Below are 25,194 nucleotides of genomic sequence, written 5' to 3'. Positions count from 1 at the left end.
TTCCATTAAGGTTGTGATCACCTTACTACTCACACACACAGTAGTTCACTTATGAAGTCTAATCAGCCCTTCTCTCAATTTGGGCGCACGCCCTCTCTGCATGCAGATCTGGCAAGATCATCTGGAGCCGCCAAGTGTCCCTTATGCCTCTTTTGAGTTAATTTCCTAGTACCCACCAACTTATAAGTGTCGTGAGGGCCCTAAACGACTTTGAATTGAGCCTAGACACCCTTTTATTGCTCGGATTCCAGTGCCGACTTTCCCTCTCGCGGCGACCTGCCCTTCCTGACTGCAAGTGAAACTCTCGGCCGTTAGTCGTTTCACACTGGCCACACAATGTCTGCCCATTTGTGACTTCAAAAAGAGGGTCCCAAAAATTAAATAAAAATCAAGGGAAAGAAACAACCAACTAAGGTTAGTGATTGCCAGAGCCTCGTGACAGAAAGTATACAATGGTGATCATCCATGAACTCGTCTCATGGGTCTTCGAGTGTGGAGGGCAGGTTTTTGTTTGTTGATTAGAGTGGGCATGCATAATGGGTTTGTGACATGGGAGCCAGTTGCATGGCTTTTGCAATTCCTAGGGCCGAGGGCTCGCCAACAGATCAGGTCTTCATACTTACTTCATTGAGATATTGAACGGGGATACTACAAATGATTCCAAATACAGATTATCGATTGGACCTATACCAACAAGATAGAGTTTTTACTATGATTTGCAACATCACTCTATGGACCATGTGGAAGGCTCGTTGTGCTCACATTCTGGGCTCACAATCTTCTCCTACATCCACCACTTTGACAACCATTTGGATTGAGCTGCTACAAACTCTTCGTAGCAAGTGGGATGCTTCAACTAGCTCCTTTAGGGTAGCGGAGAGGTGTAGATGCTCATTTCTTTAGACATGGGCAAGATCTTTAGCTCTTTTCGGTCTGGACCATGGTCACATCACATGGCATTATGTACCTCCCCAGTGGTTCGTTTACAGTCCACCTTGATGTATAGAGGACTCTACGCGCGCGCGAGAGAGAGAGAGAGAGAGAGAGAGAGAGAGAGAGAGAGAGAGAGAGAGAGAGAGAGAGAGAGAGAGAGAGAGAGAGAGATGAAATGAAATGGAATGATATATTAACATCTTCAAAAGGCCAAAATGACCTATGAGACCAATCCGCTACAAACTGGTGAATCTGATACCATGTCTGGGTAAAAAAAGGAGATACTAAAAGCTACTAGCTAGAACTCTGTGGGTGCCCGATACAAGAGGGTGATATAATGGGTGATGAATCAGATAGTATGGCTCGAATCCTCTGCTGTGAAGCTCCTCTCCTCAGTCGTGGGTGTCGCGAGAGAGAGAGAGAGAGAGAGAGAGAGAGAGAGAGAGAGAGAGAGAGAGAGAGAGAGAGAGAGAGAGAGAGAGAGAGAGAGAGAGAGAGAGAGAGAGAGAGAGAGAGAGAGAGAGAGAGAGAGAGAGAGAGAGGTTATTGAATAGTTCATGAGTTTTTTCACTATCTGATCCGTTATAATTTGTGTGCCTTCGGGCTTGTGATTTAATTACGTAATACAAAAGGGTACCCCCCCCCCCCCCCCCCCCCCCCCCCCCCCCCCCTTTTGTGTGTGAGAGAGAGAAATGAAATGATATATTAACGTCTTCAAAAGGCCAACTTGACCTATGAGACAAAAGAGTTTACAAATGGTGAATTCAATACAATATCTGTGTAAAAGACTGAAAACTGAAAAACTGAAACTGAACTAAGCTAAAGTGAAATGGAATGGGATGAAATAAAATGAAATGAAAGGTTGAGATGCTGGAATCAAGATCCTATCCTATGATATCCAACATCGGTCTTCGAAGGAGCTCATCAATGTCCTCCTCAGTGAGTACTTTGACTAGTCTTCGAAGGAGCTCATCAATGTCCTCCTCAGTGAGTACTCTGACTGGGCGTCTCCCATGTCTGCTAGAATAGTCCGGATCCTCTGATGCAGCTTCCACCGATGTCTCGATGACCCTTGCAGTCGTGGGCGTTTGGATCTCTCAAGCTCAGCGGCCTTGTCAGTCAGTGTACCTCTGGTACAGGTGGACTCCGAAGTCTGCTTTGATGCCTGCTCATCTAGTGTCGCGCATGTAGTTTGAAAAAATCAATGATCTCCCTCTGTGATAGTCTCCTACTGTCTAGTCTCCTCAAGAGGCTCTCCCTATGTTTGCGCAGCTCCAATAAAAATAGCCCAAGGCATCTCTGATCTTGATATCTCATAAGTTTGGCCAGTGGTCCAAAACCCTCTCTGAATATGTAGTGGAAACGGCCTCGTATCTCGTAGTAGACTGGGCAGTGACAGATGTGATGCAACTCTGTCTCTGGCTCTATATGGCATAACTTACAAATCCTGGCCTCTGTTGGTACTCCTCTAAATCTACCAACCTCAATCTCTAACTGATTTGATGATGTGTGCATTTGTTCAATAGCACATCGTACTCCATAGGATAGATGAGTGTCTATGTAGGCGGGTCTGATCACAAAACCATCCTCTGTAAGCTCAAGGAGATGCTCTATGTAGAAAGCCATCTTTGTGCCAAGCACACGCATAGGCTGTATCCATGTCCTCCCAGTGTCTAACTGAATCAAGTCCTGTCTGATGAGTTGAATGATCTCGGTTCGTGTGAGAGACAACGAGGGTGCGTCCGACGAATATTGGAAAGGGGGTAATCTATCCATGTCAAAACCATGCAGCTTGAACCAAGCTATCATTTGTGCATACCAACAAGAGGTGGCTCCCTGTGAGGCAAGCTGTCGAGAAGACTCCAAAGCTAGATGGGCATATCTGTCTCTGGGGAGATCCCAGCTACTACTGTGCATGAAAGAAACGGATCTGGTGAGTGCCACGATGACCAATGGCGGAGCATCGAGCTTTGCACGGATAATTTCATGTGGTACAGAGGGCTTGGCCCTAATCATCTGAGAAATCATAGAGACCAGAGGCCTCTCCATGCACTTCCATCCTTCAGTATTGCTAGCCAGGCTATGGCGGTCAACTACCATAAAGCATAGCTGATGTGACCAAAGTGTCGAAAAGCCATAGTTTCGTTTGAGGTTCCTGAAACTGAACCTGGGAACACATCCTCTCCATCTTGCCTAATGCCGCCTACGCTCTCGTTAGCCTAGTCTCTGCTGCTCTCCTCAAAGAAAACACTGGGCCACTAAAGACTACACCAAGGTAAGTGTATGCATCTGTATACTCCACCGTCTCCTGACCATATGCAAAGTTAGGTGTAGATCGCCTGATCCACTATGGTGTGGTGTCGAACACCATAACCTTGGTCTTGCCAAGGTTCATCGATAAGCCGCTATCACTAGCAAATGTGTGCAATGTATCCAAATGTTGCTGCATTCCCTTTGGTGAATTGAGATCGACACAATATCATCTGCATATAGTAGCAATGAGATTCAGGTTCGTGCTAATTGTGCTCCTTTGTCTCCTCTCCTCTCAATGTAATCTGAAACCTCTTCCACATAAATACCAAATAAAGTAGGGGAGAGTGGACAACCTTGTTTCACCCAATAGTGAAGTGGAAAAACTCAGACGCCCCCTCGGGAGTGCAGACCTAACCCACAACTGTCCTGTACAAGGCCATGATCCCCCAAATCAGCTGTGTGGGTACACCCATCTCCTATAACCTGCGCATCAGTCGAGCTCTAGGGGCTGTGTCAAATGCTTTGCGGAAGTCCACAAAAGTACAGTAAATCCTCCTATCATGCGATCTGCCCTTCTCAATAATAGCTCTGAGTGTCAATATGTGATTAAGAGTGGAAAAACCTCTCCTGAAACCTACATGTCTTGATGCTCGTACCATCTACTCAATTGATGCTTAAGAATAGATGCATACAACCTGGCCAATGTGCCCAATCATAATGGTGCGATATTTCCCTGGCATCATTGGATCTCCTGCATTGAAAAGAGGGACAATAGTCGACATACTCCAAGTCAGGAAAACCCTCACACATGGCTCGGTTGAATATCAATGCAAGAAGTTCTGCAAGTGTAATAGACTTCGACACTCCAAGTCGAGATTCTAGCGCGACACCACAAGAATTCACTTCAAAACAGTTTACAGTTCACAATTGATTCGACACGTCCCGTCGGAGTTTCGTGCCTAGAGATATTGGCCCCAAAGACTGATGTCCCTTTCGGTATTTCTTTTTGTATTAATCTGTTGCCAAAGTACAATAGAGTGGTCGGGTCTCACTCTCAGACTCTTCATCTAGATTCTCTGAGAAGTGAGAGACCAACTTCACTTATAAAGAGTTACAAGGGATGCCAAAAGCAGAGCCCCAAAAGCTGTACATGAAAAGGTGCCCATTAAAAGCAAGCAATTCCTCTCACAAGGCTTAGAAAAAATAAAGCAGTTAAATAAAAGCTTCCTGTCTCTTTCTTCCTCTTGCGTAGAATAAAGCTATAGCCAAAATCTGCCGTACAACTGCTTTTCCGTACGCAAGCTACCATGTCAGCATATCGGTACAGTTTTCGTGAACTGCGCCGCAAAACACGGGCTTCCGTACAGTCTTGCCACGTTAGCCCTAGAGCTGAATTTCCGGGCCTAGTTTGCTGCCAGCCGGGGGCGGGTGTGTTGTGTGTGTACTGTGGGCATGCCACATCACCTGTTTGTGACATACCCCCCTCTTGAAAGCATTGTAATCGCCCTCGATTGCGCCTGCAAAACAGACAGAAGCCATAAATTGTCTTAGCAGACACTAACTGTTAGTACGGATGCACTAGGACACACATCTAGCACATGTACCAATCGACAGTCATATCACATGACATCACAGGACATCACTTGACATCACATGACAAATCACATTCAACATTCATTCGGATCTCAGACCATGATTTATCAGCAACGCAATTAGCAATCGCATCTAGATCCACTCAGGACCTCATAGATGTCCGATTGACTAATCCCTATTGCAACCATGTCTGTCGAGATCATTCGAACCAAAATGCTGCAGTCATTTCGTCTACCAGTTCCTGTACTTAAACAAGTCAAGAACAAATCAATATCATATGATTGGGAATTCTAGTTCATAAAGTCATACATCATAATATTGTCAGCTCACAGTATCCGTGAAACTCAAAGTGACATTAGTGACTTTAGTATAAAAAATCGAGGCAATCTGTTGACAAAGGACCGGATCAACTCCCCTCTTGTCCATACCCACTGCACCAGATTCTGCCCAAGCTGAGTTCGGGGTTCCATTTGGAATAGACTATGCTAAACCAAAAACTTCATGGTAAAGATTCACAATCTGAGGAGTATCTACTAGGTCCTCCTCCTCCATCCACTTCGCATCCAATGGAGGATAGTTCTTGAGTTTAACCAAGAACCACCTTATCACTTTACCCTTAGTCTTTTTGTCTTTAAGTGCTAATATCTGTTCTTGAACAAGGATCTCCTCGTTTTCTTCCACTTCGGGTTGCTCATTAGGCTCCCCATCTTCGGGCACATCGCCTTTAAAAGGCTTCAGGAGACTCACATGAAAAGCATTATGAATCCTCCAAGTGTCGGGCAACTTCAATCTAAAGGAGACATCATTTATCTTTTCGAAGATCTGGAAAGGTCCATAGTATCTCATGCTAAGCTTTGGAAAAAGCCTCTCCTTTTTCTTTCTCCGGCGTGCCTTCTCAAATCGTAAGAGCACCCAATTGGTCTCCTTCAATTTCAAATCGCGATGATGGCGATTTGCTGCCTTTTTCTTTCTTGAGATTTCTGCAAAGCCTTGCGAACCTTGGCAAAAGCCGTGTCCAAGTCACGCGTGTACTCATCGGCTTCAAAAATCTTATCTTTCGTGCTTAGGAGGGGTAGAACCTTCGTAGCACCTTCAATAATCTCAAATGGCGCCTTCCCTGTCAAAGAGTGTATCGTGTTATTGTAGGCCAATTCCACCAAAGGTAAATACTTTTCCCATTGAGTCTTCTGATCCAAGATGTAGAGTTCAATAAATCTAGTACCACTAAATTGGCAATCTCAGATTGCCCGTCAGTCTGCGGGGGGAAAGATGACGAGAACTGCAACGGCGTGCCAATGTTCTCCCAAATAGTCTTCCAAAACAAACTCGTGAATCTGGGGTCCCTATCGGAGACAATTGTCTCGATCATGCCATGTAATCTGAAGTTCTGGGCCACAAACAGTCTCGCTAACTGATCCGACTTAATTGTTTTCTTCACTGGAATGAAATGAGCTTGCTTGCTAAATCTGTCAATAACAGTCCAGATACCATCGTGACCACTCTGTGTTCTCGGGAGTTCAAAAATGAAATCCATTTCAATACTTTCCTAGAGGTGGGTGACAATCGTCTCGATCATGCCATGTAATCTGAAGTTCTGGGCCACAAACAATCTCGCTAAGTGATCCGACTTGATTGTTTTCTTCACTGGAATGAAATGAGCTTGCTTGCTAAATCTGTCAATAACAGTCCAGATACCATCGTGACCACTCTGTGTTCTCGGGAGTTCAAAAATGAAATCCATTGCAATACTTTCCTAGAGGTGGGTGGGCATGGGTAAAGGCTATAACAATCCCTGTGCTTTATGCCTGTCAAACTTGACCTTCTGGCATACCAAGCAACTGCGCACAAAATCGTCCACATCCTTCTTGAGTCTCGACCAAAAGAAGTATCTCTCTACCCCTTTCAAGGTGGTAGCAATGCGGCGGTGACCCGTAAAAGGTGGACAATAGCATTCGATCATAACCTTTTCCCTCAACGGCTGTGTAACGCACAACATAGTTTTTCCTCATCAAGTAGCCATCCCGAATGGAATATCTTGCTACTATCTCCCCATTTCGTATCCGAGTGAAAATATTTGCAAAATCCGTATCTGTGGCATACTGATCGACCATATCCTCGAAGCTCCTATGATGAATCGCGAAAATAGCCAGAACCAACGGCTTCGAGACAAAGCATCTGCCACTAAATTCTTCTGTCCCTGCACATGGACAATCTGGAAGTGAAACTGTGACAAGATGTTCGCCCACCGCATCTGCTTTTCTAATAGCTGCTTTTGTGACAAGAAGTAGCGTAAACTCTGATGGCCTGTGAAGACAGTAAAATCCGCTCCGAGTAGTAATGCCGCCACTGAGTAAGAGCATGGATAACTGCCAAAAGCTCTTTCTCATAAATTTGTGCTGTCAATTCCGGCCTTGAGAACAATCAGCTCTCGTAGGCAATGACATGGCCTTCTTGCATTAAGACCGCACCCAGACTACAACCACAAGCATCACAATATACTTCAAATGACTTCTGCAAGTCCGACAAAGTCAAAACTGGTCCTGTAGTCAATTTCTCTTTCAAAGTCTGAAAGGCAGTCACCTCTGTGGGTCCCCACGAGAAAGGAACTCCTTTCTGCGTCAACAAATGCAAAGGGGAAGCAACCTTTGCAAACTTTCTAATGAACCGCCTAGAGTACGAACACAAGCCCAAGAAGCTTCTAACTTCATGGACATTCTTCAAGTCGGGCCAATCACAGATAGTCTCTATCTTGGCCGGGTCCATCTGCACTCTTGCTGCCAAGACAATGTGTCCCAAAAAGTGTATCTCTGGTAAGAAAAATTCACTTTTCTTCGTATTAATCACCAACTTGTGATCTCGTAATGCGTGACAGACCTGAAGCAGATGTTATCTATGTTTTACCTCATCCTTGGAGAAAACAATAATGTCGTCAAAGAAAGTGCCAACAAATTGCTTGTAGTCTCGAAAAATCTTGTCCATTATCCGGTTAAATGTCGTAGGAGCATTGGTTAGGCCAAAAGGTATCACCAAAAACTCAAATAACCCAAAAGTCGTCCAAAAGGTTGTCTTGTAGACATCTCCCGGCGCGATTCGGATCTGATGATATCCACTCTTCAAATCGATCTTGCTAAAACTTGAGGATCCTTGTAGTCGGTCAAGTATATCATTGATCCTAGGAATTGGAAATCTGTTCTTGATGGTGATTTTGTTGAGAGCTCTATAGTCGATGCACATTCTCCAAGATCCGTCTTTCTTTAAAACCAACAACACTGGAGAGTAGTACGGTGAAGTACTAGGCTGACAAGACTCTTTTTCCAAGAGGTCTTTCACTTGGTTCATAATTTCTTCGTTCTGGGCTCGGTTCGCATAGTAGGCCGGCCGGTTCGGTGGTGTGCTTCCAAGTATCAGATCAATGGTATGATCCTCACGACGAGCGGGTGGTAACTCGCCTGGCAGCCCCTCTGCAAAGCAATCGGCATGAGTATGGAGAAAATATTGGCGTTCTTTATCAAGTTCAGACATATTTGTCCTATTCTCATCATTCATCTCTGTCACCAGGAGGAGTATTTTTCCTGTTGCCTTCCATAAATAAGTATTAGATATTTTTATTTATTTTTACTTGTTTTTCCCGGAACCCTTGAAAAGGTGCAAGTGGACATTGCATGGCCAGTGTGAAACCGCTGCGGCCGAATAGGTTTCTCACAGCGAGAGTCTGGGTCGGTCAGTTTGGGACTGGTCGGGCCAGTTAGCACTGAATTCTGATGAGTATGGAAGCCTGTACGCGCCAAACGAAATCTGGGCCACTCGGAAAGTCACTTACAACTTTATAAGTGAGTGGGAACTAGAGAATTAACTCAAAGGGGCAAACTGGACACTTGGCAGGAGGAGGTCAGTCTGCAGGACACCTCAGCTGGAGGAGGCGCCCAATTTGAGAGAGGAGGCTGATTTTTGATCATAAGTGACCTACAGTGTGTGTGTGAGGAGTGGGTGCAGGTCTACAGCTTTAATGGAAAGCTTGCCTTCTCCTCTGTCTCATGTAGCGCGATGATTTGCTCTCGTGCATCTCTCTCTCCCCTTTGGCACATATGGTAATGCCCCACTAGTTGGGCTACTCAGTTGAACATGTACAGTTCTGGGGGTTTATGCGCGTTTGCCAAGGCAAGAGCCTTCTGAACAGGAACCGGATTAGCTAATTGCTAATCCCCCACAGGTACGCATAGTTCCATCGCGAAAGATTGCGAGTTCGGAGAGTTTTCTCGCGTTAAAACTCGTCCAATTCACAGGGGAACTGTCCCATTGCGTGCGGGAGCCCTTGGGACACGCGTAGGCGTGTTCGTTCCGCTAAAAATGATCCGAAACAGCGAATTACAGCCTGCTGTGTTTTTCTGCAGGTTTAGGGTTTCGTACCTAAACTACAAGGGAACACTGGGGGAGCCTCGTGAGAGCCTTGGGATGCTCGTACAGGCTTTTGGACACCCGGCAGTGAAAAACAGGGAATTACAGCCCGCTGAAATTCTGTGACAGCTCACCAGAAAGCTTCCAGATAGCGAGGGAATCCGTCCTAGACAGTTGCTTTTGACTTACAGGGGTTTTTGCGTCGTTATGCTGCCAAAATCAGGTTGAAAACTTGCGTTTTCAGCCCTCGCCAGGTTTGGACAGCTTTGTGAAAGCTTGTGCGAAGTGGTCGGATCGTCTACCTTAATTTGAATAAAGAAATACCGAAAGGGGCGCCAGTCTTTGGGGCCTATAGGGTGTCAGTCTCGTGTGCGCAGTGACATTCTAGTCGTTGGACGCAATTGTGTTCTCTTCCCTTCTCAGTGCTCTGTGTAAAGTTAACGGGTAATTGAAATAGTACCGCCCTTTACGTTGTACAGGCCGGTTATATGGTTCCATCGACGGGATAGTCACTTTTTCTTCAAAAAGTGTAGCGTGGATTGTTGTGGGTGAAAGCAACACAGAGCTTGTCGATATGGTAGAGAAGAGAGACCAAATACCTGAAGAGGGATCTTCCTCACATGGCACGGAGAAAGTTCCTTTAACTCTTCAAGAAGAGGACAGGTTGTTTAGAACTCAACTGCGTTGCTGCATGGACATGTTTCAGCAGTTGGCTAACAACCCGAGGATGCAGGAGTTCTTACAGGCTCTGACACAGGGTTTTCAGCCTCCTACATAGGGCACGACTGAGCCGTTGCAGGAAAAGGAGATTTCTAATGCGCAGAGGACTCATAATGCTCGAGGAAAAGCCCATGTGGTTGAGCAACTAGCGGTGTCCAATGATCCAAAGCAACTTGCTTTAGCTGGACAGGAACCGTTTGTGAATGGTCAAGGGAGTAATGAACACGCTATGCGTCAAACACTTCCATTACCTAATACTTATCCTGGTTATTTTGGAGGTGGTTCAATGTTTCAAGCTACGGCTAGACCTTCCACAGGTTATATGCCAGGGAATGTGTTCGGGACAATGCAAACAGGCATGGGTAACCCTATGTACGCGAACATGGATGCCCAACTAGGTTTTCAGGGTGCCTATGGCCAGTTTCGAGTGCCTGGAACACAATTTGGTATGGCTGGTTTTTCGCAGCCATACGTACAAAATGCAGATATGACAGGTAAAACAGTTGATGCGAGTGCTGGAATGAACAATCATGGAGCACCACTGCTACAGGCACATGTTTATGATAATGTGGCTCCTTTGAGTCAGCTTAAGGATTACAAGGAAGGTGGGCAGGGAGTGAAGTTTGAAACTTTCAAAGGAACTGAGGATCAATTGAAGGCTTTGACCTTCATACAACAGTTCGATGCAGCTTATGCTGGAGGAAACTTCACGGAATCTTCAAAGATACGCAAGGCTATCACTTTCTTGAAAGGGAATGCGCTTCAATGGTGGACCGCATTGTTGAACCAGGGTCAAGCCCCAACAACGTGGATCCAATTCAAACAGCTTTTTGCGCCTGCATGGTTGACAAACACTTTTGAAGTGGATGTGATGACAGAATGGTACGAGTTGAATGCTAAACAGTGTGCGAGTCTGGAAGAGTACAATAAAAAGTTTTGGGCCGCGTTGTTGCCAGTCACCTCTTACAGGTTTGTGCCATTGTCAGAACAGATTGAGAAGTACTGTTGCGGATTGCCCAAGAAAATCAAGGACTACTGCACAAAGACTACTGTCATGAATATGTTTCAGTTGATAGAGAATGCAAGAGTGGCCAACAATGTGTCGAAAGTAGATTCCGATGGATTTAATAGCCACAAGAAAGGGTCCCAGGGCAAACAATTTTTAGCCAAGGGCAATGTTGCAGCAAAGCCTTCTGAGCCTCCCACAAAGAAGCCCTCCCCACTAAAGAAGGTGATACGTCCAAGAAGCAGTTTAAGTCTTCTTCAGGACAAGGACAAGGACAAAAAAGACATTTTTCTGGCAAAACTTTTGAAGAACGGAAAGCTCATAGGGAGGCCAAGCAATGCTACATTTGTGAACAGGAAGGACATTTTGCAAATGAATGCCCACAGAAGAAGTCACAGGATAAGGATGACAAGTCAGACCATAAAGGGAAGAAGCCAAAGCCAAGTGCAGGACTTGTTCCAGATTTGGTTGGAGACCAGCCAAACACAGATGCCACGGAGCTGTGCAGAGCTTGGGGCAAAGTTAGAGACCAGACAGTGCTGGTTTTCTTTGATCCAGGAGCCCGTGCAAATTTCATATCACGGGAATTGGCATCAAAGTTGGGCATTCGTGCAGAGGAGATGGGTATGACAGGGGAAGCAGGTTGGCATGCCCAGGTTATTCAGAGCCCGTTACTCCCATTTTGGGAAAGCTTCATCTACACATTCATAGCTATGTGGATGCGGAAGAATTTTATATTATGCCACTTGAGGGCTGTGATGTGTTACTGGGTATCCCATGGTGTTACAGGTTGCATGCTATGGTGGATACTTACAACAAAAAGATTACCCTTGTACATAGAGGAAAGACTCATGTCCTTGATGTAAAGCTTAAAGGCGAGTCTGTTCCAGTTGTTTCTGCTTCTGCTATTTCGTCTGTAATAAAGAATCATCTTTCTGCGTAATTGATCTTTGCAAAAGTAGTACCTCAAGTTGTATCTAATTTGTCTACCTTAGATAAAGACAGGTCAACTTTTTTGAGTGGTTTCAGTGATTGTTTTTTGGACTCTTTGCCAGGGGAGTTACCTCCTGAGAGACCTGAGGATCATACTATAGATCTTGTGCCAGGTTCTAGTCCACCGAATAGACCACCATACAGGGTTAGTGCAGCCCAACAGAAAGAGATTATGAGTCAAGTCAACGAGCTTTTAGAGAAGGGGCTGATTCAGCCCAGTTCATCCCCTTTTTGTTCTCCTGTACTCTTAGTGCAGAAGAAGGATGGTTCATGGTGCATGTGCATTGACTATCGCGCCTTGAATAAGAATACCATCAAGAACAGGTTCCCCATACCGAGGATAGATGACATTCTCGATCGGCTTGAGGGAGTGTCATTGTTTACAAGAATAGACCTAAAGAGCGGGTATCATCAGATACGCATTAGGCCAGAAGATGTCCATAAGACTGCGTTTTGGACAACATTTGGTCTCTATGAGTTTCTTGTCATGCCATTTGGTCTCACAAATGCTCCTGCCACGTTTAATAGAATGATGGACAAAATTTTTAGACCACATAGAAACTTTGTGTGTACCTTCTTTGATGACATGATTGTCTATTCCAAGTCTGAAGAGGAGCATAGGGATCACTTGACTGCAGTTTTCAATGAGTTACGTAAGAACAGGCTACTCATTAATGCGAAGAAGAGTGAATTCTTTTTGCAAGAAATTCACTTTCTTGGGCACATTGTTTCAAAGGATGGGGTACGCATGGATCCCGCTAAAGTGGAAGCAATTAGATCATGGCCAGACTTGAAATCCGTACATGACATTCGAAGCTTTCTAGGCTTATGTTCCTACTACAGGAGGTTCATCCGAAATTTTGCTGAGATTGCTTCTCCACTCCATGCACTGCAAGGAAAAGGAGTTACTTTCAAGTGGACAGCCAAGGAAATTTTAGCGTTCAAACACTTGAAAGAGAAGCTGACTTCAGATCCGGTAATCATTTTGCCAAATCTTTCCAAACCTTTTGTGGTTCAATGTGATGCGTGTGGCCATAGTCTTGGTGCAGTTCTAATGCAGAATGGCCGAGTAGTCGCGTATGAGAGCAGAATTCTTTTGAAGACTGAAAGAAACTTGCAAGTCTATGAGAAAGAATTGCTGGCAGTAATTCATGCTCTCACTAGTTGGAAACACTATCTGCTAGGGGCTGATTTTGTTGTCCAAACAGATCATCAAACCTTGCGATATTTTCTTACACAGACGAAGTTGTCTGAGAAGCACATGCGATGGGCAAACATCTTGTCAATGTTCCATTTTCAGATTGTGCATGTGCAAGGGAAAAACAACGTGGTGGCTGATGCGTTGTCACGAAAGCCCCAAATTTCAGCAGTGTCAATTCCGTACCATTGTGAACTAGACGAAATGAAGACACAATATGCTGAAGATTCAGATTTTGCAAGGATCTATGACCAGCTTGTTGATGGGCAACATCATGAGCACTATATGCTTAAGAATGACTTTCTCATGATGCATGGAAAGTTATGCGTTACTAAACAGTTACGGCCAAAGATTTTGATGGAAAGTCATGCTCTACCTTATGCTGGGCATCGTGGAATTGATGCGACAGTGAAAGGGGTTGAGGCATTCTTCTATTGGCCAGCTTTGCGTCAAGATGTTGACACATTTGTAAGATCATGTATAGTATGCCAAAAAGTCAAATTTGACAGACAAAAGCAACCGGGATTGTTGCAGCCATTGCCGATCCCTGATAGGCCATGGGAAAGCATAGCAATGGACTTTATCTTTGATCTTCCAAGGACGCAAACAGGCAATGATGGGATTTGGACTATTATTTGTAGGTTCAGTAAGCAAGCCCATTTCATTCCTGTGAGGAAGAAGATAAAGCTAGAACACATGGTCAAGATATTCATGAGCAATATCTTTAAATATCACGGGATGCCTCAGTCAATTATCAGTGACAGGGATCCACGTATGACGAGTCTTTTCTGGAAGGCATTGTTTGAGAACATGGGCACTACGCTAAAGTTCTCTTCTTCGTTTCATCCGCAAATTGATGGACAATCAGAAGAGGCAAAGTCTACTGTCTTGGACCTGCTCAAATGTTATGTGTCAGAGCACAAGGCAACTTGGGAACACCATCTTCCATTGGTTGAATATGCTTACAATAACACTGTGTATACATCAACAGATAAGGCACCATTTGAGATAGTGGAAGGAGGGAAGAAAGTCCCGCCCATTTTGCAGACTAAGGACAAGATATTTGAGGCAGACAAGTATGTGCAAGATATGGATGAAACATACAAGAAGATAAAGATTGCTCTTGAGAAGACTCAGGCTAAGCAAAAGAAAGTTGCTAATCGTCACCGTCGTGAACTTGTATTTTCACTTGGTGATTGGGTACTTTTGCGCTTTGAAAAGGCCAGGTTAAGGAAAAGGAAAGGCAACGAACGCTTGTTTCCTAAACTCAGTATGCGATATTATGGTCCTTTTCAGATTTCAGAAAAGATCTGCGATGTAGCTTACAGGTTAAAGCTACCAGAAGGTTGGAAAATACATAATGCTTTTCATGTCAGCCTTCTAAGGCCCTTTGTTGGTGATGTGCCAGAGAATATGCTTGATGAGGAACAACCCGAGGTGGAAGAATTGGATGAAATCCTTGTTCCTGAACAAATATTGGTACATAAAGAAAGAAAGGTTAGAGGAAAGGTTGCAAGACGCTATTTGGTGAAGTTCAAGAACTATCCATCATTAGATGCCAAATGGATGGAAGAGTCTGAATTGATTGATTCACCTCAGCTATTGCAATTGTATCTTGAAGCCTTTCAGATGGAACCCACAGTGACTTGATGCAGCCTTTTTGGAGCAAGGCAAGAGCATGGTTCATGATGCTCAAGAGAGTAGTTAAGCAATTGTATCTACTCTTTCCATACAGAATTTAGCTAGAGAAGTTTGTGCTTGAGAGTACACTAGAAGACTTCTATGCTTGATATATGTGTTGTAGCCAGGTTGGTGGGATTGTTTAATCGTCCAACGCTACATTTCCGGAAGCATGTATATCTTGGATTCCCATCATAGAATATATGTAATATCAGGAGATATCCGCATGTATTATTGGCATGCAAGCGAGGTCGCTTGGAGTATTTCAAGGGTGGGGTGTGTGACCAGGAGGAGTATTTTTCCTGTTGCCTTCCGTAAATAAGTATTAGATATTTTTATTTATTTTTACTTGTTTTTCTTGGAACCCTTGAAAAGGTGCAAGTGGACATTGCATGGCCAGTGTGAAACGGCTGCGGCCGAATAGGTTTCTCACAGCGAGAGTCTGGGTCGGTCAGTTTGGGACTGGTCGGGCCAGTTAGCACTGAATTCTGATGAGTATGGAAGCCTGTGCGTGCCAAACGGAATCTGGGCCACTCCGAAAGTCACTTACAACTTTATAAGTGAGTGGGAACTAGAGAATTAACTCAAAGGGGCAAACTGGACACTTGGCTGGAGGAGGTCAATCTGCAGGACACCTCAGCTGGAGGGGGCGCCCAATTTGAGAGAGGAGGCTGATTTTTTATCATAAGTGACCTACAGTGTGTGTGAGAGTAGTGGGTGCAGGTCTACAGCTTTAATGGAAAGCTTGCCTTCTCCTCTGTCTCATGTAGCGCGATGATTTGCTCTCGTGCATCTCTCTCTCCCCTTTGGCACATATGGTAATGCCCCACTAGTTGGGCTACTCAGTTGAACATGTACAGTTCTGGGGGTTTATGCGCGTTTGCCAAGGCAAGAGCCTTCTGAACAGGAACCGGATTAGCTAATTGCTAATCCCCCCCACAGGTACGCATAGTTCCATTGCGAAAGATTGCGAGTTCGGAGAGTTTTCTTGTGTGAAAACTCGTCCAATTCATAGGGGAATTGTCCCATTGCGTGCGGGAGCCCTTGGGACACGCGTAGGCGTGTTCGCTCCGCTAAAAACGATCCGAAACAGCGAATTACAGCCTGCTGTGTTTTTCTGCAGGCTAATTGCTAATCCCCCATAGGTACGCATAGTGCCATTGCGAAAGATTGCGAGTTCGGAGAGTTTTCTTGCGTGAAAACTCGTCCAATTCACAGGGGAACTGTCCCATTGCGTGCGGGAGCCCTTGGGACACGCGTAGGCGTGTTCGCTCCGCTAAAAACGATCCGAAACAGGGAATTACAGCCTGCTTTGTTTTTCTGCAGGTTTAGGGTTTCGCACCTTAACTGCAAGGGAACACTGGGGGAGCCTCGTGAGAGCCTTGGGATGCGCGTACAGGCGTTTGGGCACCCGGCAGTGAAAAACAGGGAATTACAGCCCGCTGAAATTCTGTGACAGCTCACCAGAAAGCTTCCAGATAGCGAGGGAATCCGTCCTAGACAGGTGCTTTTGACCTACAGGGGTTTTTGCGTCGTTATGCTGCCAAAATCAGGTCGAAAACCTGCGTTTTCAGCCCTCGCCAGGTTTGGACAGCTTTGTGAAAGCTTGTGCGAAGTGGTCGGATCGTCTACCTTAATTTGAATAAAGAAATACCGAAAGGGGCGCCAGTCTTTGGGGCCTACAGGGTGTTGGTCTCGTGTGCGGAGTGACATTCTAGTCGCTGGACGCAACTGTGTTCTCTTCCCTTCTCAGTGCTCTGTGTAAAGTTAACAGGTAATTGAAATAGTTCCGCCCTTTACGTTGTACAGGCCGGTTATAATCTCTCTCAAAAAGATGGAGTAAACAAACAGACTGGATTTCATTAATTTTGAAACGGCCGAAGCCGATACAATAGGGACAGACTCGCCCTTAAGTTTTACATCAAGTACAATGGTTCGGCCCTTCTCTGTTGTCAAAGTCGCTTTTCTCGCCCGATTGTCGACCACCGCATTGTTCTTACGGTACCAAGGAATTCCCAAGAGGACATCACAACCTTCCAAGGGCATTATGTAGAAGTCCTCATGCCCCAAATACCCCTTATAATGCAACCGAAGTTTACCAATGACAGGTGTAATGGCTACGTCCTTGCCAGGTGCCGCTAGAATTGCCTCTGCTAGTGGTCCCATCCGATCGGGTGTGATCTTGAGCTGTGCGCCAATTCAGGTGAAATGAAGTTGGCCTTGGCTCCTCCATCAAAGAAGATCATGGCTTCTTGGTCTTTCACTTTGCCCCATGGTCGGCAAAGTTCTATACTCTCATCCATCGTGCTCTGGTCAATACCCATGCAATCTGGAACCAGTCCTGTTTTTATCTTGCCTTTTCGTCCACGTTCCTCAGTTGCTTTCGAACTCTCAGGCCTTTCTTCGTCTTTGTCATTCTGTTCTTTCGGTGCCTTTTTAGGGCACTTCGCGGAGATATGCCCAGTTTCCCCGCATCCAAAGCACTTCCCCTCTTTGATGTAGAGAGCTCTCTCCCGAAGAGTGAGCTTGGGTCGTACATCCTTTTCTTTCTTTTCTGGGTTGCTCTTCCTCTTTCTACTTTCATTGTTCGAAGTCTGTTCGGTCCTTTGCGTCATGATTCCATCTGTGGGGTAGGTCAAACTGCCTGAGTCTATGGCAAAACCCCGTTTCGCATGACTCATCAGTTCCTGAATGGAATCTGACTTTTGCTCTAAGCAATGATCTCGGATCTCTGTAGGAAGTTCCAAGGTAAACCGCTCAATGTGTTCTTTGAACGAGATCTTCTTAAATGAAGAGGCTGGTAGAAAAGAGCTCGAGAATCTCTCGTAATGTGTCCAATGTATTCTTCTTGGTCATCCGAAGATGGTTCCAAGGAGTTCGTATGTCGCGTTCGTACTCTGGAGTTATCCAAGAAGAAATAAAAAGCCTTTTAAATTTTAGCCATTTAATTGGCGTTGTCTTGTTCAATAGAAGCATGGACCACCAAGTTCTAGCATTTCCCTTGAAATAAGAGGTAGCCCTCCGAATCTTGGAGTGCTCTGAGTAACGCCCTCCAGAGAAAGCTATGTCAAACTGTTGTATGAAGGCCAAAGCCTTCGAAGCATCTCTATAACCAGAAAACGTGTCAAATTTAATTGACTGTCCACCTTCTTTAAACTCTCGGACTTTCTTGCTTTTATCCTCCAGAAAGTCATACTGGTTGGCTTTATAAAAATTATTCTTCTTTGCATAAAAGCTGTTGTCGTTAGAGTCCGAACTATCCGAAGACGAGTCCTCTGTAGAACTGTTAACCACTAGGCGAGATTTAGACTTCTTTGCCTTTTTCTTGCCCTTTCTGAAGCTTTGCTTTTTGCTTCGCTTCTTGCCTTTTCTATCTTCTTCGCTCGAGTCAGAGGAGCTAGGAGAACTCGAAAAAGAAGAAGAAGAAGAAGAAGAAGAAGAATTGGTACTCCTTCAACTCGAACACGCTTTTTCTGCTTTCTTGCCGATGCATTTGTAGACTGACGACCCAAGTAACCGAGGAAGTCAGTTCCTTTCTTCTGCTTTTTGTCGTGCTTTTCTGCTTTGTTCTGCACGTCAAAAAGTTGAGAAATACGTGCATCAACCACCTCTTCCAATTCTTGCTCTGTATATATCCTTGGAGTAGGAGGTTTCTTGAGTGCCGGTTTGAGGTGTGGTTCTGCGGTTTGACGCCACTGTGAGTGCACCTCGTCGAAGGAGGTTTGGCTCATAAATTTTGCAAATTTCAGGTCCTTCGCAAAATTTAGTATCATCTTTGTTGCATCATCGATCAATCGTCAACGCTCCATCTCTTCGAGCTCGGCCTGAGTAGGCCGAGGCGGGCCATACTCCTCGCGTGAATCCTCTTCATGATTTCTTTTCGCATCTCCGGATGCAAAGGAAGTCGACTGATCTCTGCTTGAATCCATAAGTGCCGCGTAAAAGGATCAAGTAGAAGAGAAATCGGCCGCGCTCTGATACCACTGTAACAGACTTGGACACTCAAGTCGAGATTCTACCATGACACCACAAGAATTCACTTCAAAACAGTTCACAGTTCACAATTGATTCGACACGGCCCGGCGGAGTTCCGTGTCGAGAGATATTGGCTTCAAAGACTGACGCCTCTTTAGGTAATTCTCTTTGTATTAATCTGTTGCCAAAGTACAATAGAGTGGTTGGGTCTCACTCTCAGACTTTGCGTCCAAATGCTCTGAGAAGTGAGAGATCAACTTCACTTATAAAGAGTTACAAGGGATGCCAAAAGCAGAGCCCCAAAAGCTGTACATCAAAAGCTGCCCATTAAAAGCAAGCAATTCCTCTCACAAGGCTTAGTAAAAATAAAGCAGTTAAATAAAAGTTTTCTGTCTCTTTCTTCCCCTTGCGTAGAATAAAGCAGTAGCCAAAATCTGCCGTACAACTGCTTTTCCGTACGCAAGCTACCACGTCAGCATATCCGTACAGTTTTCGTGAACTGCGCCGCAAAACGCTGGCTTCCGTACAATCTTGCCATGTCAGCCCTAGCGCTGAATTTCCGGGCGCAGTCTGCTGCCAGCCGGGGCGGGTGTGTAGTCTGTGTACTGTGGGCACGCCACGTCACCTGTTTGTGACAGCAAGAATATCTCGGGTATGTATAAAGTGCTTCGCCACCAATCCATCATGATTATATGCTCTTCTAGTCCTCATCCTGTCAATAGCTTTCTTTACCAATGGTAAAGAAAATGCATGTCTCTGGACATGGCATCGGGGGGTCTGGTAGAGGCGGCTGTCCTAGAACTGTGTAAAGAGATGCTGCATACTCACCCCAAGTCTCAGTGGATGTGATAGCCGGTGGAGGGGAGTGCTCATGAAAGAATCTCTGTGCCTCACCTAAGTCTTGGCTCAGAAATAGCTTATACAACTCTCTAGCTGAGCCAGATAAGCCCTCTCATTCCGTCGCACAAGCTGTTGAAAAAAAATCTGTGGCTGTCTATCAGTAATGACTCCCAAAGACACCTCTCTCTGAAGTGTGGCTCTTGTTTCTCTACACTCATCATACCAACTGGTCTGGGTCATACTCCCAGAACGGCGTTTGTGCTCAGGCTGGCTGTGTGGATATGCCTCTGTTGCTGCATCATGTAATGTCTCTGTCTATCTGGGTAAGCTCCTCTAATGGAAGTCCCGGCTCCTCAGTAGTAAGCGTCTGTATATGTAAGGACCTTTGCTTTCAGACTTTGCGTCCAGATGCTCTGCAAAGTGAGGCCCCAAAAGGTCTATTTATTAGATTACAAGGGATGCCCCAAAAGTAGTAAACCCAAAAGCAACTTGTTCCAAAAGCATCTGGTCCCAAAAACTGCCAAAAAGCAGCCAGCACAAATTACGGAATTCTGTACAGCAGTCACGTGAGCTTGTCAGTGCATTATGCGGAAATCCATACTGCTGCCATGTGGCACTTGTCAGTGTGATTTCCGGGTCCTGCTGTACAGCTTGTTGCCATGGCATCCTTTGTCCGTACAGCCTGTTGCCACGTCATCATTAGATTGTACAGCCTATTGCCACGTCATCATTTTGTGACAGTATGCGTCTTATTTCTTTTGTGTGTGATACTTGTGCTTTGTGGATTTGCATGTGCTTTGGGTGAGTGCGATTTGCATGATTGCTTGCGGTTGAGGTGTGTGCGCGTGTATGTTTACCTGTTTTGCCCGTTAACTGCTTGATGTTTTTTTGCTTTTTTTCTCTTGTTAGATGGGTGATTTAGGTTTGGAATTGGTTTGGTGGGTGTGTTGGACTGTTTGTTTCTCGCCGTCAAATTTGCACCGTATATTGCTTTTGCTTGCAAGTTAGCAAATGTCATAGCCCTGTTGATCATTGCCAAGGATGGCCAGAGGCTCTCTCTCTCCTGGAATTTTGGTGTAGATTCTTCTTGCGATGCTGATGTTCCTTTTGTTGGGATGCATCGTTGTATACGGCCTTGGAGATTTGGAGTTGGCTATCAAAGATTCTTTGGTGGAGTTTTCGTCCTCCTCTTGACGTCAAGGTGGCATGTTTCTGCTTCAACTCTCTGCTACTTTCTTCCCTCGCTCCCCTGCTCCTAGCTTTTGTTGTATTACCCATCTTTTGTAACTTTGCATCATTGGTAGTATTTCCCCTATGGTTTGTAATCTTTGAATATCTCAGGGGTTTTTTGACTATCAAATCCGTTGTCCTTGTATGCCTATGGACTGATATAATGCCTTCGGGCTTGTAATTTGGATTACGTTATACAAAGGGTACCAAGCCCCACTTCTTGAGAGAGAGAGAGAGAGAGAGAGAGAGAGAGAGAGAAATGAAATGAAATGAAATGAAATGTTATATTAACGTCTTCAAAAGGCCAAAATGACCTATGAGACCAATCAGTTACAAAATAGTGAATCTAATACCATGTCTGGGTACAAAAGAACTAGAAAAGAACTAGAAGTGGAACAAAATACTACTACTACTACTACAATCTAAAACTACGTGGGTGTAGCAGCTGATACAATAGGTACCCGGTAAACTGGATGTAACAGTGTGTGAAACAAAGATGGAAGAAATGGTGAGGATCCATCCTCATCTGCACTCTGGATGTCGAGAGAGTATGGCTCGAATCTTCTGTTGTAGTCTCCGTCGATGCTGTGTAGCTCCTCTCCTCAGTCGCGGTCGTCTGTAGAGAGAGAGAGAGAGAGAGAGAGAGAGAGAGGTCTTTGGCCTTTACCATGTCAATAGAGAGAGAGAGAGAGAGAGAGAGAGAGAGAGAGAGAGAGAGAGAGAGGTCTTTGGCCTTTACCATGTCAATAGGTGGATGCCTTGGCGCATGAGGAGGTACCATTGAGGATAGAAGATTACGATTTGTGTGTGGTACGGATGATGCGTTTTGACTCGAGTGTAATTGCCCGTGCAAAAAAGTTGAAACTTCTCATGCAATTTGGTGTGGGACTTGAAGGTATGCACAATTTGTAACTTAGAATATCATTGAGATGGGGAATGTGAGGGTAGCTCTATGATGAGCTTGAGCCGTGCTTCATTGCAGGGGTAGATATTGAAGCCGCAACAAAAGCAGGCATCAAGGTTGCAAGGATTCCTGGGGATACAAGTGGCAATGCTTTATCTTGTGCAGAACATGCCATTTACCTCATCCTTGCTTTACTCCGAGATCAGGTAATTGTGTTTTGCTTTGAATTGACCTTTCTCGTATGTGGTAGGTTGGACTTTATCAAAATGTGAATATGTTTTCCAAAGCGTTAAAGTTTAAGTCCTTCAGGTATGGAAAATCAATCATTATGGGATACTTTTTATTTGTCTTTATAGTTTATCAGGCAAAGTGTCTGAAAACGTCAATGGTAGCTTAAGAAAAGGACATTCTTGAAGATATCTATAATGAAGTAACAGGATGCAGACAATTGTACTTTGATTTGTCTCATAGGCTAATTTTGACCTTTATCTCAACATTTATCGATTCCGGCTATGCTGTGAAGGATGTTAGCATGCCTTAAGTAGGGCTCTCACAGCTGCTGCCACAGTTAGGCTTCAAACACCATGCGAGTCCTTCCAACATCAACCACCCCACACAAGAATCAATGGAGATAATACACAAGAAGAGAGGACACTTCATCTATGTCGATGATTTTGAGTCTTCATTCTGCTAATGGGCTTTCTGGCTTCACTAGTCTAATCCCCAACTGTTTTTTTCGTGCTTAATGGTTCCCTTTGAATGACACCTGTACCTAGGTATGGGCATACGTAAAATATTTCTTATGGAAAGCAAGTGATATAGGTTGTATCAATCTCTATTTATGAAAAGGGAGGGAACTTCTATAATAAGGACATGTTTCAAATAATCATTTTGGCATGGATGCATTGCAATATTTGTTGCTTTCCTTGTCTATGCTTTGCATGTCAACCTCATGGCCCAATGAATTTTCATGTTCAAACTCCAGGATGTCTTGTGTGTTTGGCCCTGTGTGCATCCTGTGGTCGGGCCAATCTGTTCACAATTCTTCTTAGTGAGAAAACAGCTCACACTCTTGTTAACAGTCCCTTTTTTTGCCCTTCCTTTACAGAAAGGAATGGACAGAAGTGTTCAGCAAATGAAAATTGGGTTCCCCACCGGACAAACCCTTTTTGGTAAAACTGTAAGCTTTTTCTTCTTGGATGTGGGAAGGGAAAATTGGAGGTGCATCCCATGCCCTAAATGCTGATGACTATCAAATACAGGTTTTCATTCTGGGGTATGGAAATATTGGTAAAGAGCTTGCTGCTAGACTGAAACCTTTTGGGGTCCACATCCTTGCAATCAAGCGTTCATGGAAGCTCAATGATGCCACAGGTAATAAGAGCAGGCATTTCTTCCTTAGAAAAAACTGTTGACTTATTGAGTGAGTGTCTTCATTGTTGTCATTTTGATGCACTTCTTATCCACAGGTCTTGTAGATGAAAAAGGAGTGAATGAGCAACTCCTCGATTTTGCTAGTAAAGCGGATATTGTCGTAACATGCTGCTCTCTGACCCCTGAGACTGTACGTAACTATAGCTGACAACAAATATTGTATGCTTGAACTTGTTTCAAAAGCATTACACCATTGAAAGGATCACAAGACAAGAAAGGAAAAAAATTTATGGTTGTAAGAGGAAAGCATGGTTGCTGCCTCTGCCATTACTAGATGCTTACAATTTAGGCTTTTTCCAACGCATGAAGAGTGTGCCTATAGTGAAGATATCTCTTCTCAATCGTACTAACAAGATGTCATCCTTGATGTTTGTCTTGTGGCAGGCAGGCATAATAGACGCCAAATTCTTAGCAGCACTGAGGAAGGTGAGACTATTATTGTTGAATACATTTGGTAATTTTTTCTTGTGAGACTAGGGGATTTTGAAAATCAGCTGAGATTGTCAATACAAATCTGAGTCAGCTCATTTAGCCCAATGCATCTCTGCAGAACATCAAATCCTAGCGATTTAGTTTGAAACTTGAAATGTGGCTCTTCCAGATTGCTGCACTCTCAGATGCAGAGTTGTCCACATGTGACAGACAAACCTTTGCATCCCATCTGTCCAGTCCCTTCTGGATGTCCAAACTAATACGTTAGGCGTCCGGGCGGTTTGACCGTTGACTGATGGCCAGCCCATGGAGCCAAAGTTCAAGCCTTGTGTGCTGCAAAGATGCCATTTGGGCATTTCAACTTTGGCATCCTAAGCTTTTTTCAAAGAGACTCTTTTTTTCTCTCTGTCATTATGCGTGTCATATTAGCTTTGGCTCAGTCCATTTCGTACTGTACTAGCATCGGACGCTCAAACGTGTCAACCCTGCTGATATGGTTTGGTTTGAACTGAAAACTGGAATTTCTAGGTGGCTGTGCTATCTAGTATTATAATTCTAAGCAATTTAAGAAGAAGCTTATGTCCATGAACTTGCAGGGTGCTTTTCTAGTGAACATTGCCCGGGGCGGTCTTTTAGATTACAAGGCAATAAAGGCTGCATTGGAAACAAACCACTTGGGAGGTTTAGGCATGGATGTGGCTTGGTTTGAGCCCTTTGATCCAAAGGATCCAGTTTTACAACATTCCAATGTTTTGCTCACACCACATATTGCGGGAGTGACTGAGCTTGCCTACCGGAATATGTCACAGGTTAGTTTTTCTGGAACTTTCTTCTTTACTCATTTTGGAGGTATGATGAGTCTTCTTTTTCTTGTTGTAGGTGGTAGCTAACGCTGCCCTCCACATACAAGCAGGAGGGCATGTTTTGTCCATCAAAGGAATTGACTGTGTAAACTAGAAAAGGACCACACTTTCTTGCCCACGAACGAACATACATATACACCTTTGGGCTACTTAATTAGCCTCATTTTTGGCTTTTCTAAAACAAGCCTCAGTAAAGTAGGGAATTAAGCCATACATTTGAGTTTTGCACGTGAAGCATCAAATGATAGAAACCTTCTTTGGTATTTTAGTTTGTGAATGGGTCCTTTCATTTAAGAGGCTTATATGGGCCCTTTCGTTTTTTTTTAAATTGTAAAATGCCAATGTACCTAGTATCATAATTAAACCACACATCCTAGAGAGGTGTTGCGGTTTATGATAAAACGCAGTACAGTACGGAGTTGACCTATTTCAAGTCTGCAGCCAGTGATATGATGATGTGCCTCCCCTTTTGCTCGAAAACTAGCTCACATCTTCCATGTCTAGGCATAGGTCTAGGAACGAAAGAGAGAGAGAGAGAGCAAGAAATCTTTTTAACTTTATGTGAGGCCGAAGTCGGCCTATGAGACAAATCAAGTATACATGTGTGTATGTCTTCCATCTATCAGAAAAGACAAAACAAACTAAATTGTTACAAAATAAAGAGAAAACCTTAATGTATGATGGGATCTATGTGAGAGAGAGAGAGTTCATCAGCATGCTAAACGGGCCAAAAAGAACTTGCCTA

The 25,194-nt window shown here is 44.4% G+C and overlaps 1 protein-coding gene across 1 annotated transcript in view; it reads left to right on the top strand.

Annotated features, from left to right (window-relative positions):
- The window catches only part of LOC147444100 (D-isomer specific 2-hydroxyacid dehydrogenase family protein), a 68,249-nt gene extending 43,537 nt beyond the window's left edge, over positions 1 to 24,712 (top strand). Inside the window, exons 2-9 of the mRNA XM_086526829.1 lie at positions 21,567 to 21,711; positions 21,799 to 21,926; positions 22,829 to 22,900; positions 22,983 to 23,094; positions 23,190 to 23,284; positions 23,539 to 23,580; positions 24,183 to 24,395; positions 24,466 to 24,712. Coding sequence (XP_086382955.1) covers positions 21,567 to 21,711; positions 21,799 to 21,926; positions 22,829 to 22,900; positions 22,983 to 23,094; positions 23,190 to 23,284; positions 23,539 to 23,580; positions 24,183 to 24,395; positions 24,466 to 24,543 — 885 coding nt within the window. The 3' untranslated portion in view covers positions 24,544 to 24,712. The remainder of the gene's footprint in view (positions 1 to 21,566; positions 21,712 to 21,798; positions 21,927 to 22,828; positions 22,901 to 22,982; positions 23,095 to 23,189; positions 23,285 to 23,538; positions 23,581 to 24,182; positions 24,396 to 24,465) is intronic.
- The last annotated feature ends 482 nt before the right edge of the window (positions 24,713 to 25,194 follow it).

This window comes from Adiantum capillus-veneris, chromosome 13, assembly GCF_014529385.1.
Source record: "Adiantum capillus-veneris isolate H3 chromosome 13, ASM1452938v2, whole genome shotgun sequence".
Classification (NCBI taxonomy): Eukaryota; Viridiplantae; Streptophyta; class Polypodiopsida; order Polypodiales; family Pteridaceae; genus Adiantum; species Adiantum capillus-veneris.
Note: the sequence above shows the minus strand (reverse complement) of the source record. Positions and strands in the feature narration are given on the sequence as shown.